The sequence below is a fragment of the Mauremys reevesii genome, linkage group 1 (genome assembly GCF_016161935.1).
Source record: "Mauremys reevesii isolate NIE-2019 linkage group 1, ASM1616193v1, whole genome shotgun sequence".
Taxonomy (NCBI): Eukaryota; Metazoa; Chordata; order Testudines; family Geoemydidae; genus Mauremys; species Mauremys reevesii.
This window is the reverse complement of record NC_052623.1, coordinates 2,520,293-2,533,441: the sequence shown is the minus strand read 5'-3', so window position 1 is coordinate 2,533,441 and position 13,149 is coordinate 2,520,293. Positions and strand designations below refer to the sequence as shown.

Below are 13,149 nucleotides of genomic sequence, written 5' to 3'. Positions count from 1 at the left end.
ATGTAGATGCAAGAAACTTCAATTTCTCTCATGCATTTGATTTAGTAGTGGAAAATATTTAGATAAAAACTGAACACTGCACAATATCAGTAGGGTGTTCATAAAATGGATTAAAAATGGAGTGACAAATCTCAGGAAGCAGTTGTCAATAGGCCATTGTCAGTGAATGTTTCTAGTGGTGTTGTTCTAGACCTGATGCTATTCAATATTTTCATGAACGATATGGAAGCAAATATAAAATCACTGCAGATAACATTTGTGGATGATTCAAAGATTGGCAGAGTGTGTGCAATGAGGAGGCCAGTGCAGGCAGACAGATTTATCAGGAGTATTTGATAAGCTTGGCCCATGCAAACAAAATATTTTAATACAGTCACATGCAAAGTGATCCTCTTGGAAGAGGAACAAAGAATCCTGTGGCACCTTATAGACTAACAGACGTTTTGCAGCATGAGCTTTCGTGGGTGAATACCCACTTCTTCGGATGCAAGACTTGATTCACCCACGAAAGCTCATGCTGCAAAACGTCTGTTAGTCTATAAGGTGCCACAGGATTCTTTGTTGCTTTTACAGATCCAGACTAACACGGCTACCCCTCTGATTCTTGGAAGAGGGAATACAGGCCCGACCCATAGACTACAGCATCGTATTATGGAACTCAGGGACCCTCAAAAGGATTTTGGAGTCATTGTGGACAATCAACTCATCATGATCTACTTGTATGATGCTGTGGCCAAAAGGGCTAATGTGATCCTTGGATGCATAAACAGGGGAGTGGTGAGTTGGAGCAGGGAAAGTATTTTATCTCTGCACATGGCACTGGTGAAACCGACTGTGTCCAGTTCTGGGGTCCACATTTAAAAATGGATGTTGAAAAATTGGAGAGGGTGCAGAAAAGAGCCACAAAAATGAGTGGAGGCTGGAGAAAATTCCGGACAGTAAGAGACTTCAAGAGCTTCATCTATTTATCTTCTAAAAAAAAACAAAAGAACAATCAAGTGAGACGTTCCTGGTCAGAAAAAATGGGTAATAAAGGGCTCTTTATAAAAGGAATAGAATGTAAGTCATGGGAGGTGAGAGTATTCCTCTACTCAGTGTTGGTTAGGCCTCAGCAGGAGCACTGTGTCCAGTTTGGGTCACCAGTGTACAGGAAGGATGTAAAGAAACTGGAAAGGATTCAGAGGTGACAGCCGAACATGGTCCAAGGGATGGAATACAAACCAGATGAGCAAAGACTGAGGGAACTGGATATGCTTAATTTGGAAAAGGGGAGATTGAGGGGGACATGACAACAGTCTTCAGCTACTTGCAAGGCTGCCATAAAACAGATGGAGAAAAGTTGTTCTGTCTCACCACAGTGGGTGGGACAAGAGTCAATGGGTTCAAACTACAGCACAGCAGATTTAGATGAAATCTGAGGAAAAAACTTCCTAACATTAAGAACAGCAAGAGACGGTACCTGTGAATCCTGCGACGGAAGTGTCTTCCCTGGGAATCCCCGTCAGGTAGCCGTGTCCCACACCTCTCTTGCCAGCGCATCTACAGCCACATCCCATGCCCAGAGCCGACACAGGGGTGTGCACCATTTATAATATAGCTCTGTGCAATCCCAGTGGGATTCACTCAACCTCTAGAGGCATCTGAATGTAAACAAGCTGGAGACAAACTTTTCTCTGCTGCTGCATTCTGAATCCTTCTTTAGGAGTAAACAGTAATTAAGAAACCTTCCCAAAGGGAGATGAGAACTCTTGGGCTCTGTGCTGAGTCCCAAAGGAATTGCCTGTGTATCTGTGTATTTTTAAAAACTACGGTTGATTAGTAAAAATAAACTTTGGATAATTCTTGGATCTCCATAGGGTCTGAATCATGTAAATACTTAGGATGGCGCGGATCATAGTAGACAGACAGATCTGGAGACAGATGACTATGGGGAGATGTGAACACTTTCTGCAGACACACAGGGCTGTCAATCAGGGATCAGAGATTAATTATTCTCAGCAGTAACTATCATCATACTGTGCAGCACCTTCCATGGAAGGGTCTTCAAAACTCCTATCAAAGGAAAGTCCCTATGAACATATCCCCATTATACAGATAGGTAAACTGAGGTACTGGGAGATATGAATGGGCCACAATCATATAGAGATTGGGTGTCAGGATGCAAGACAGAACCCAGGAGTCCTGACTTCCCTGCCATAACCATGGTCTGTCCATTACACCAATATTCTGGGAAATTGACTCCTGCTCTGGCTTGGACTGTTCATTGGCTGGGACGCAGTGGAAAGGCTGGAAAAAGGAGCCTGAGCCTTCACCATAGTCTCAAGGTGAATCTGAGGCTTTCAGAACTAGCTGGAGTTTGTGAGCTCCCCACTCCTGTGAGGTGTGAACTCCGAGATTCCACTTCTGCTGCCTCTCAGAAACCTCCCAACGCATCACAGTCACTGGGATCGCTTTGGGGGAACAGACTCAGTAAAAGCAACACCAACAGAATGTTCCCGTGGACAGAGGGCAGCCGGGGGCCTGTCCTGGGGACAAAGGCTTCACCCTCCACCCCAAAGCTGCTCCATGAAAACGGGGGCTCTTTAGGCAGGATAGAGACTGGATCAGTGTTTGCACTGGGTTTCTTCTCTCCCTCTCGGTTCATTTCCTCCCAGTCTCTCCCAGGTGGAATTGAAATCGAATGTTCCAGGCTGAGTCAGACTTTCCAGCACTGCCCCGGCTGGAGGGCGCTTGGATTCCCACAGCTGAACTCGCTGCCTGCGCCCCTGGCCCATTGAGGGTATTCCTCCCATGCGAGCCACTTGGGCTTTTAAGCCCTGAAAGGCGACTGAATGAATTCTCCTGTCTGAGCCAAACAGGGGCAGCTTGTCAACCTGTGTGTAACAAACCAGAAAGGAAGTAGGCAGGAGATGGAGCAGTAACAGCAGTAAGAACGGCTGGTTCCATAGACTGCTGGGTGGGTCTGAGAGATTTTAAATGCACAGCCCTGCCCTGGCTCTGAGAAGCATGTCCTGGGCCGTTAAGAGCAGAGTGCATGTTCCGGGGCACTAGCTTAGGGCTAGCGAGAATGGGCTATTGAGCCGCAGCTACACCAGACAGACAGCTGGAATCGCTTGGCTCTGTGTTAGCTTTTGGAACTGTGCTGAAGCCATCCTGGAGATCAAACAACTGAAAGCCCCCAAGGAGTTGAGACTCTTGGGTAATGCAGCAGACTCTGGGAAAAGACTCAGACAGAGTTTTGAGATATGTCTATGCAAGCAGCTGGGTTTGGTGAGAAAGACCAGGAGAAAACAGCAATCTTCTCCAAAATTGCAGGACTTGAGGGCCTCTTTACTGTCATACAACTCAGGTTTTGTTTGCACTGGCACTTTTGTCGGTAAAACTTTTGTCAGTCAGGGGTGTGAAAAAACACCCCTTTGACTGGCAAAAGGGCCGGTGCGGACATCACTATGTCATCAGGAGATACTCGCTTGGGATGGTTTAACTATGCCGTCAGGAGAGATCTCTCACATCGGCATAGAGTGAGTACAGCGGAGATGCTGCAGCTGTGCTGCAGAAAGTTCTGTAGTGTAGCCAGTGCCTCAGTCATGCGGAGAGCCGGTTATTACATGTTTTGCAGAAATGTGAAGAGCCTTGTGTAGTGCAAAATAGCAAAACATTCCAAGGGTAAAAGTTACACCTTAGAAGAGAAAAGTAAGGCGAGTTTGTGATGCTCTGTACCGCGGGGAAACACCCAGCACAACCATGCTCATCCTTTTAAAATGGTTGTGTGATATGCAATTCAAAGTTTGTCATTTTGGGTGTCTTCGGAAGGTTCATGATGCACTGAGCATGGTTGTTATAGCATCATAGATTCATAGAAAATTACAGTTGGAAGAGACCTCAGGAGGTCACCTAGTCCAACCCCCTGCTCAAAGCAGGACCAACACCAACTAAATCATCCCAGCCAGGGCTTTGTCAAGCCTGACCTTAAAAACCTCTAAGGAAGGAGATTCCACCACCTCCCTAGGTAACCCATTCCAGTGATCACCACCCTCCTAGTGAAATAGTGTTTCCTAATATCCAGCGCAGACCTCCCCCACTGCAACTTGAGACCATTACTCCTTGTTCTGTCATCAGCTACCACTGAGAACAGCCTAGATCCATTCTCTTTAGAACCCCCCTTCAGGTAGTTGAAGGCTGCTATCAGATCCCCCTAATATATCTCTTCTGCAGACTAAGTAAGCCCTGTTCCTTTAGCCTCTTCTCAGAAGTCATGTGCCCCAGCCCCCTTATCATTTTTATCCAGGGGGGGGGCGCGGGAATCTGATGCAATACTCTAGATGTACAGTGGCAACCAAAAATCGAACAGAATGTTTGGAATCAATTAAGAAAAGGATAGATAATAAGACAGAAAATATCATATTGCCAGTTTATAAATTCATAGTATGACAATATAAAATCATAGAATCATAGAAGATTAGTGTTGGAAGTCATGTGCCCCAGCCCCCTAATCGTTTTCGTTGCCTTCCACTGGACTCTTTCCAATTTGTTTGTCTTCTACTGATGTTATTGTTACAGTAATGTTATAATGATGTTATAGGTGATAATTTCATATATATCGGTATGAGGCTGAAAAATCTGTCCTCGTGGCTTAAAACAACCCCAGGCAAAAAAAGAATCTCCAAGAGCAGAGGGGCAGTTCACACCTCATCAGGGCATGTATGGGACAAACCCAGCCCAGCCTCACAGGAACAAAAGACACTGGCCAAGGCAACAACAAAAGGATCTGTTAGCTTCTCAAGTTAGTCACCCCCCTTCCTTTAATCAGTTTGGGACTGCGATGAGGTAATGCTCACCTGACTCTGAAGGGGTGGTGAGGGGGACAAAGCCAAGAGGGAAGAAAAAACATGATAAAAGGGAGAAACTTTGCCATGCTCTTTCTCTCTCTTCCACCTACATCTACAGACACCAACCAAATGACTGAAGTGCTGATCAAAGGGGAGAGCTGGGCTGAAGGGCAACCAGCCAGCCTGTGGTGAGAAGCATCTAAGTTTGTAAGGATATTGAAAGTGTTAAGATCAGCTTAGAAAGCATTTTGCTTATATTTCATTTGAACAAATCTGACTTGTTATGCTTTGATTTATAATCTCTTTAAATCTATCTTTCATAGTTAATACATTTGTTTGTTTATTCTACCTGAAGCCGTGTGTTTGGTTTGAACCATGTCAGAGACTCCCCTTGGGATAACAAGCCTGGTACAAATAAATTTCTTTGTTAAATTGATGAACTCATATAAGCTTGCAGTGTCCAGAGGGCATAACTGGACACTGCAAGGCGGAGGTTCCTATGGTTTTGTCTGGGACTGGAGATACTGGCTAGTGTCATTTGGTTGCAAGTAGCTGGAAGCAGCTTACATGGCAGAGGCTGTGCGTGAACAGCCCAGGAGTGGGGTTCTCACTGCAGAGCAGGGTAAGGCTGGCTCCCAGAGTCAAGGATTGGAGTGGCCTAGCAGATCACCAGCCTTGATAGCAGCACGGGAACGTCACAATGACACCTTCACTGCTTACAAAACTCCAACTAGTACCGAAGGCTGCAGAGAGTCTCCTCAGAAACACAGGCCACTGCGAGCACATCAGACCTGTCCTCCACGCTCTACACTGGCTTCCCTGAGAACATCACATCAAGTTCAAGGTCTTGGTTCTCATCTTCAAGATCATCTGCAAGATACTCAATGGCCTGGGGACTCACAGACTCTAAAGTTCCAGCAATGGCACAATGGGGCTCTCGACAGCAGGGGTAAAGCTTGTCTGTGCAGGAGACAGGACTTTCTCGGGGGCCAGAGCAAGGCTGCCCCAGGAACTCAATGAACATGTGAGGTGTCCTGGGAACATTCAAACTAACATAAACAATGGCGTTGGCCTGCAAAAAGCTGAATCATTCATGGACATGTGACTTGCCCAGGTGGCTACAAACTCCATCTTGTTGCTGTGATTCTGCATAAGAGAATAAAGGGGTTTCTGCCCACAAGACAAAGACTATAAAAGGCCCTGGAATCCCCTCCATTTTGTCTTCAGCTGTCTCAAGACATGGCCTCTCCACCCCAAAGAGATGACTGAAAGAAGCTGGAACAAAGGACAGTAACTATGGGGGTGTGAGTGATTGCTGGACCCAGACTTGGAAGGAGAAGCTTATTGGAACATCTCTGGGGGTGAGATTTCATCTGTAATCAGGTTCTTAATGTATTAGGCTTAGACTTGCGTGTGTTTTTTTGTTTGTTTTTTGGTAACTTACTTTGTTCTTTCTGTTATTACTTGAAACCACTTAAATCCTACTTGTTATGCTTAATAAAATCACTTTTGTTTATTAATTAACCCCAAGTAAGTAATTAAAACCTTGGGGAGCAAACAGCTGTCCATATCTCTCTATCAGTGTTATAGAGGGTGGACAATTTATGAGTTTACCCTGTATAAGCTTTATACAGAGTAAAATGGATTTATTTGGGGTTTGGATCCCATTGGGAACTGGGAATCTGGGTGCTGGAGACAGGAGCACTTGCTAAGTAGTTTTCAGTTAAAGCCTGCAGGTTTGGGGGACATGGCTCAGACCTGAGTCTGTGTTTGCAGCAGGCTAGCGTGTTTGACTCACAAAGGCAGGGTTCTGAAGTCTCAAGCTGACACGGAAAATGGGCTCAGAGGTAGTCTCAGCACATCAGCTGGCAGTCCCAAGGGGATCTCTGTGACCCAACCCATTACACTGGTGCTCTTGGATACTTTGGCATACTAATTGGGATTTTTTATTTCATCACCTCGTTCATCACTTTCAGCATCTCCTCCTGTTGGACCACCAGTTTTTGGAAAGCTTCACTTAAACTTTCCTATGTTAATGGTGTTTGGAGGAGGGTCTTTTCCACAGTAGTTGCATTCACTAGGCCCCCTCCTCGTGTACGGGGATTGGGCTAGGCCATCTGTTCCACAGGGACTTCCTCTTCATCGGACCACATAATAGCAGCCTGCATAAATTCATGGAACTTCTTACTGGGCTCTTCCTTAAACCTCCTTTTCATTTCACGGTGGAGGGAATCATCCCTGAATGCCAGCACTGACTGCCCTTTCAGAACCATGTCTGGGTCTGGAACTCGATGAGAGTCTCATCACCCTACCTTGCTCATTCTCTCCTGGAGGTCATGGGCGTATGCCTGGACGGTTTCACCAGGCTTCTGCTTTCTCTCAAAGAAATCCTTTAGTTGGGTTCCAATAGGTACCTTGTCTCCGTACACTTCTAGGAGGAGTTAAAATATCTTTTCCACTTCTTTCTTGTCTGCCATGGCCATGGACTTTACGTGGCCTTCTCCTGGTTCTTGAGGTGCTCCTCTATGAGTCCACAAAATCTTCTTCAGGTACCCATAGCCGCCTTCACAGACTGACCTGCTCCTCTACCGTAATGTCTCCTGGTCTAATTGTAAAGCCATCAAATTCTGTGGCTTTCTGCTCCCGCGGGACATTAATAGTAGGGGTTTTCTTAGCTTCTGCTGCCTGTTGGCCTAATACTGCCTTAGCCAGTGACAAGGTTTCTCTCTGTTCAGTTCTAGCTTGTTGTAATACCTCAGCTTCCTCTGATAATCTGCACTGAAGTTCGGCAAACTGGGTCTGTAGTTCTTCAATTCCAGACATAGTAGGGTTCTTGACCAGGCCCGGACAGTGCTACCAGAATTCAACTAGTAAACCATTGGGGCGGACCCTGTGGATAGGATTCTCTTCATGATGCCAATTATGTTAGTGGTGGAAAGGTCCCGCTATTGTGGGGAACTTCCCTGGCTTATACATGACCCTGGTGGAATTGGCAAGCGAAAGGATCTACGTCCTTGCTCCCACTCCCTTTCCCCAGAGGCCTCCCTGCCCTTGAGGGCTCCCCCACTCTCCTGTGCGGCAGAGTGCTCATAACCCCAAGGATTCCTGGGGGCTCAATCTTGTCATGGTCACTTGGGAGAGGGGCTAGGGTGTCGCCACTCTGGGGTGCTCTCTCCGCTCTGGGCACTTCCCTGGCCCACTGATCATCACATATACAATGTTCAATCCAATACAATTTATTAAACACAAATCAATTGCAAATGAGGAAAAATGACAAAGTTTAAAGGCAAACAAAACCCTGCTCTGTGGGCAAGGGACATCACAAGCAGCCGTCTCTGGAATGCAAGGGGAGTTCAAAGCCTGTTCCTCACATGTGCCAGGCCTCCCTGCCGGGCCCTGGCTGGGCTGCCCTGGTGGTGGTCACACACCATCAGGCTTCAGGTGGCAGGACCCTTCTTCCCAGCGTCAGACCCCCAGTCCAGCCTGCAAGACATTTTGGCTGCCTCTGCCGAGAGTCGCCATCACTCTCCTCAGCTGCTAACAGCATGTGGCCCCAGAATGCTCCAGCCCCAGCCCCACTCTTCCTCAGCACTGCTGCAGCTACTCTGCCTCCAGCTCCCCGGCTGCTTCTCCCCAGGCCTCTCCCCACTGCCCCTGGGGCCTCTTAGTCTCAGTCTCCTCTTTCCCATCGACCATTCCTTTCGGTACTGGGAGCTACCAGTACCAAAAACCCTCACTAAGTTTTATGAAGGCGCCAACAGTCCCCTTACATGGAGCTGAAGCTAATGAGACCAACCTGCAACTATGCACAGGCGCCAACTTTCATTGGCACCGGTGGGTGCTCGTGCCCCTGGCCCCACCCACAGCCCCTCCCTGACCCGTCCCCCTCTCTGCCCCTATTGACCCCTCCCCAAATCCCCGACCCGGCTCTGCCTCTTCCCCGAGCGTACTGCATTCCTCCTCCTCCCCCTCCCTCTCAGCACTTGCCGCGTGAATCAGCTGTTTCACAGTGCAAGCGCTGGGAGGGAGCTGGGAGATACAGGATGTGGCGGCACGTTCAGGGGAGGAGGTGGAGGTGGAAGTGAGCTGGGGCGGGAGGGCGGGGCGAGAAGCTGCCGGTGGGTGCAGAGCAATTTTTCCCCGTGGGTGCTCCAGTCCCAGAGCACCCACAGAGTCGGTGCCTATGCAACTATGGACAGTTAACTGAAGACTTCATTACTCAGATTAATGGGGTTGGAGCAGGAGATGGCGCCCATCCCATTCCTCAGTCACACACTGGAGTTCAGCCCAAATTCAGTGCACCTGGAATGATAGATACAAAGCACCAGACACACAGCGGTTTGGTTCGTGCACTGAAGGACGCTGGGAGTGTTATGTAGAGAGACGTAGGGGTGCACAAAGAATCACAGGGAGTCGGTTCGTTTCCTAGCAGCAGCATTGAGTAGGAAGCACCATTGAGCTTTGAATTTCCTGTGTTCCCTTCACCCTGCCCAGACCTGAAATGTGGCACCCAGGCTGTGACAAGGACCCAGACTGAGGCCCACACAAATATTATCCTTGCAGGGGACTCTAGAGAGATTTGTAGATTTTATGGCCAGGAGGGACGATGGTGATCTTCTGCTCTGACCTCCTGCATTGCACAGGCTGTAGGACTGCCCTGGATAAATTCTTGTTTGAACTCGAGCAGATCTTTGAGAAAAACATCCCATCTTGATTGAAACATGGCCAGTGATGGAGACACAACCTGGTCCTTGCTAAATTGTTCCAATGGTCAATTACCCTCAGTCTAAAAAATGTCCACTTTGTCTCTAGTCTCAATCTGTCTGCCTTCAATCCCCAGCCACGTACTCTTGTTAGACCTTTGCTTGCTAGCTTTATGATCCCGCTGTTACCAAGTTTCTATTCTCTGTTATAAGTCCTGAATAAATGCAATCACATCACTCCATAACCTTCTCGTGAAGCAATTGAGCTCATTGAGGAATTTGTGCCTTGGGGAAGTTTTTAACCTAAGCTGGTAGAATATAAGCTCAGAGGGTCTTTCATGCAGGTCCCCACATCTGTACCCCAGAGTTCAGAGTGGGGGGAACCCTGACAACCCCAAATCCCACTTTCCCTCCAGCCTTTACAATGGTGTTAATTATATACAAACGTGTTTTTAATTTCTAAGGGGGTCACACTCAGAGGATTGTTATGTGAAAGGGGTCACCATTACAAAAGTTTGAAAACTACTGCACTACACAGTCAGAGCTGTTTGATACAGGTCACAGCAAAAGGGCTTTCCAGAAAGTTGGAAGAAGATATAAAAGGGGGTGTAGTGAAGCGGTGTGGTTCACCACCACCCCGGAAAGACACAAGCCCCAGCTAACCTCTCTACAGGGGAAAATAACATAATGATGGGACCCTCGTTCTCCCTACAACAACACACCTGAAAGTACCGGAGGGAAAAGACTGAACTGGGGGAGGTGCTGATCTGAGGCAGGAAAGAAGGAAGCCTGCCTGAAAAGGCAAACCTGCTGGTTACTATCTAACTGGGTGAGACCCTGCTTGATTCAAATACTAACTAGCACAGTAGCCTTAGATTGTGGTTTCGTTTTATTTCTTATGGTAATCTACTTTGATCTGTTTGCTATCACTTATAATCACTTAAAATCTAACTTTACATAGTTAATTGGCCTATTTTATATTTTACCTAAATCACTATGTGTTGTTTAAAGTCCAAAGGGGAAAAATCTCAGCTCATGAACAAGAGTTGGTGCACATCCACTTTCCATTGTGGAAGTGGCAGACTGGGTCGGGTTTTGACCATGGCAGGACAGTAGAGCTCTGGGGTTTTAGGCTGGGGAGCTGGGAGTATTTTGGCTGTAGCCTCTCTATTGTGGATTCATGCAGTGGCTGGAAAGAGCATTCATGGACACAGCTGGGTGGGGTCTCTGCCTGTGGATGTCAGTGTGAGTGTAATCTTGGAGTGCTCTGCAGCTTGTCACAATGTCCCAGTGCAAGAGGGATCCGAGATTGTCAAGACAGAGGGGTCAGCTGTACCCCAGTTCCAGGTTGCACCCTAGGAGGGACCCGTGAAAGATAATCCAGAGAGTGTCGCGGGGGGGAGGGGAGGAGTGAATGACAGGGGCAGGGCCTTGGGAGAAATGACAGAGAAGTGGGAGGGACCTTGAGGGAAGATGCAGAGTGGGGTGGAGCCTTGGGGAAAGAGGCAGGGCAGGGTGAAGGTCCTCAGGTGTCCAGTTACAATTAGAATTACAATTAGAAAGGTGGAAACCCTATAAGTTAATGAGTTGTACACAGACCGATTCCTCAGCTTGTCACACTGACACAGCACAGTACGGTCAGGAAAGGATTTAATGTCTCTTTGACTGTCCAGTCAGTGATTGAGGGAAGGGGTCCCAGCACCATGTCACCAGCCAGCTCTGTACAGAGCTCGGTCTGAGAGCCAGAGAACCAGGAGAAAACTTTAGGTCCCTTTATGAGTAAAGAGCCGGAGCAGCCTGTCCCGGATCTGTTTGGTCCTCACCCCATAGATGATGGGGTTTAACATGGGGGGCAACAATAAGTACACGTTGGCAAGGAGAATGTGGAAATGCAGGGGCACATTGTGCCCAAACCTGTATGAAAGAGAGGAGAAGAGACCTGGGATGTAGAAGGCTGAGATGGCACAGAGGTGGGAGCTGCAGGTCCCAAAAGTCTTGAGCCGGGCGTCCTTTGTGGGGAGGCTGAAGATGGCCCTGAGGATCTGGATATAGGACACAGTGATAAAAAACAAATCCAGACCAACCCTAAAGGATAGTGCAAAGAGGCCGTAGTAATTACTGATGCGGGTGTCGGCGCAGGCCAGCTTGACCACGGGCATATGCTCACAGTGCGTGTGGGGGATGATGTTGGTTCTGCAATATGGCCACCGCCTCGCCAGGAAGGGATAGGGCAATGCGAGTATGACACTGCGCAGCACCACGGCCAGGCCGATCTTGGCCACCATGAGATTTGTCAGGATGGTGGAATGTCTCAGGGGATCACAGATGGCCACGTAGCGATCCAAAGCCATGGCCACGAAGATCCCAGACTCAATCCCTGAGAAGCAGTGAACAAAGAAGAGCTGGGTAAGGCAGGCACTGAATTCTATCTCCCTTGAATTAAACCAGAAGATGATCAGCAGTTTGGGGAGGGTAGATGTAGTCAGGACCAGGTCACTGATGGCCAGCATGCAGAGGAAATAGTACATGGGCCCATGGAGGCTCGGCTCCGTCCTCACGATGAACAGGATGGTGAAGTTCCCCAAGATGGCTATGATGTACATGGTACAGAAGGCGATGGAGATCCAGACGTGGGCTGCCTCCAGGCCAGGAATGCCCAGCAGGATGAAGGTGGAGGGGTTGGTGAAGTCGGTTTTGTTGGAATCTGACATGGAGTAGGGGAGAAGGTGTCCAACTCTGAGGCAGAATAGTGTCTAGTGCATGTACTGTATGATCCCCTGACTTCATGTATCTGCCCAGTGTCTAGGGTGATGGTCGCAGTACAAATGCCTGGATGGAGAGACAATATGAATATGAGACACTGCACACACTACTGGAGGCTGTTCTCATGGGTGAAGCAGATTGGTCGCTCTTCACACACTGAAAAATGTTATTGAGAGAAATGAACTATGTTCAACTGACCCTACTAATGCCAATTCCATATTTTATGGTGCTCCATGCATCAAAAACCTGTGTAAAACATTAATAGGCACCATCAGGAAACACGAGTGTGAATACTGGTTATCCCTCATTGTTCCTTAATGCAAAGAAACCAAGGCTACAGAGTCCATGTTCCCTGTTCCTGTTACAAGGCTTTCCTGTCACCTTCTTCCCTGGTTCTTGTTACACAGACAGAAAGCAGAAGACCCGCATTCCGAAGTGCAAGCCGAAGTGTAGGCAATCCAGTGCTTATTGGGGTTAGTTCCAAGCTAGCGTATCCAGAGCGCGACACACCGGCAGCGTCTGTTTCCCAGTGTTCAGTTCCCAGCTCTGACCCCACTTCCCTAGTCCACATTCCCTCTTCCTATTTCCCTGTCCCCACCTCCTCCTCCTTAGCAGGCCCAAATATACCTGCAGTGCACGCCCCTAGTCACACCTCTTACAACTTATGGTCATGTTCTGTTTTCGAGGGTCGTGAGCTGATGTCTTCGTCCCACCCCTTTTGTTTCCTATGGGAGGGTGAGGAGTGAGATTGTGTTCTGGACAAGGCCAGGCCTTTCTTCAGCTTCTAGGGTGTTTTATGCCTGCCCCACACCCTCCTTGCACCTCCTAACTGCTTGCTTGACCTTGCTTTGAAA

General features: G+C 48.0%; 1 protein-coding gene across 1 annotated transcript; it reads right to left on the bottom strand.

The window, feature by feature from the left end:
* Positions 1–11,295: 11,295 nt before the first annotated feature.
* Positions 11,296–12,243, bottom strand: LOC120395376 (olfactory receptor 52R1-like). The gene has a single exon (XM_039519732.1). It carries the CDS (start codon positions 12,241–12,243, stop codon positions 11,296–11,298), a length of 948 nt encoding a protein of 315 aa, XP_039375666.1.
* Positions 12,244–13,149: the final 906 nt, after the last annotated feature.

What these genes read in the sequence shown, in the direction of transcription:
- LOC120395376 (XM_039519732.1), bottom strand. Translation starts at nt 12,243, where the DNA reads ATGTCAGATTCCAACAAAACCGACTTCACCAACCCCTCCACCTTCATC.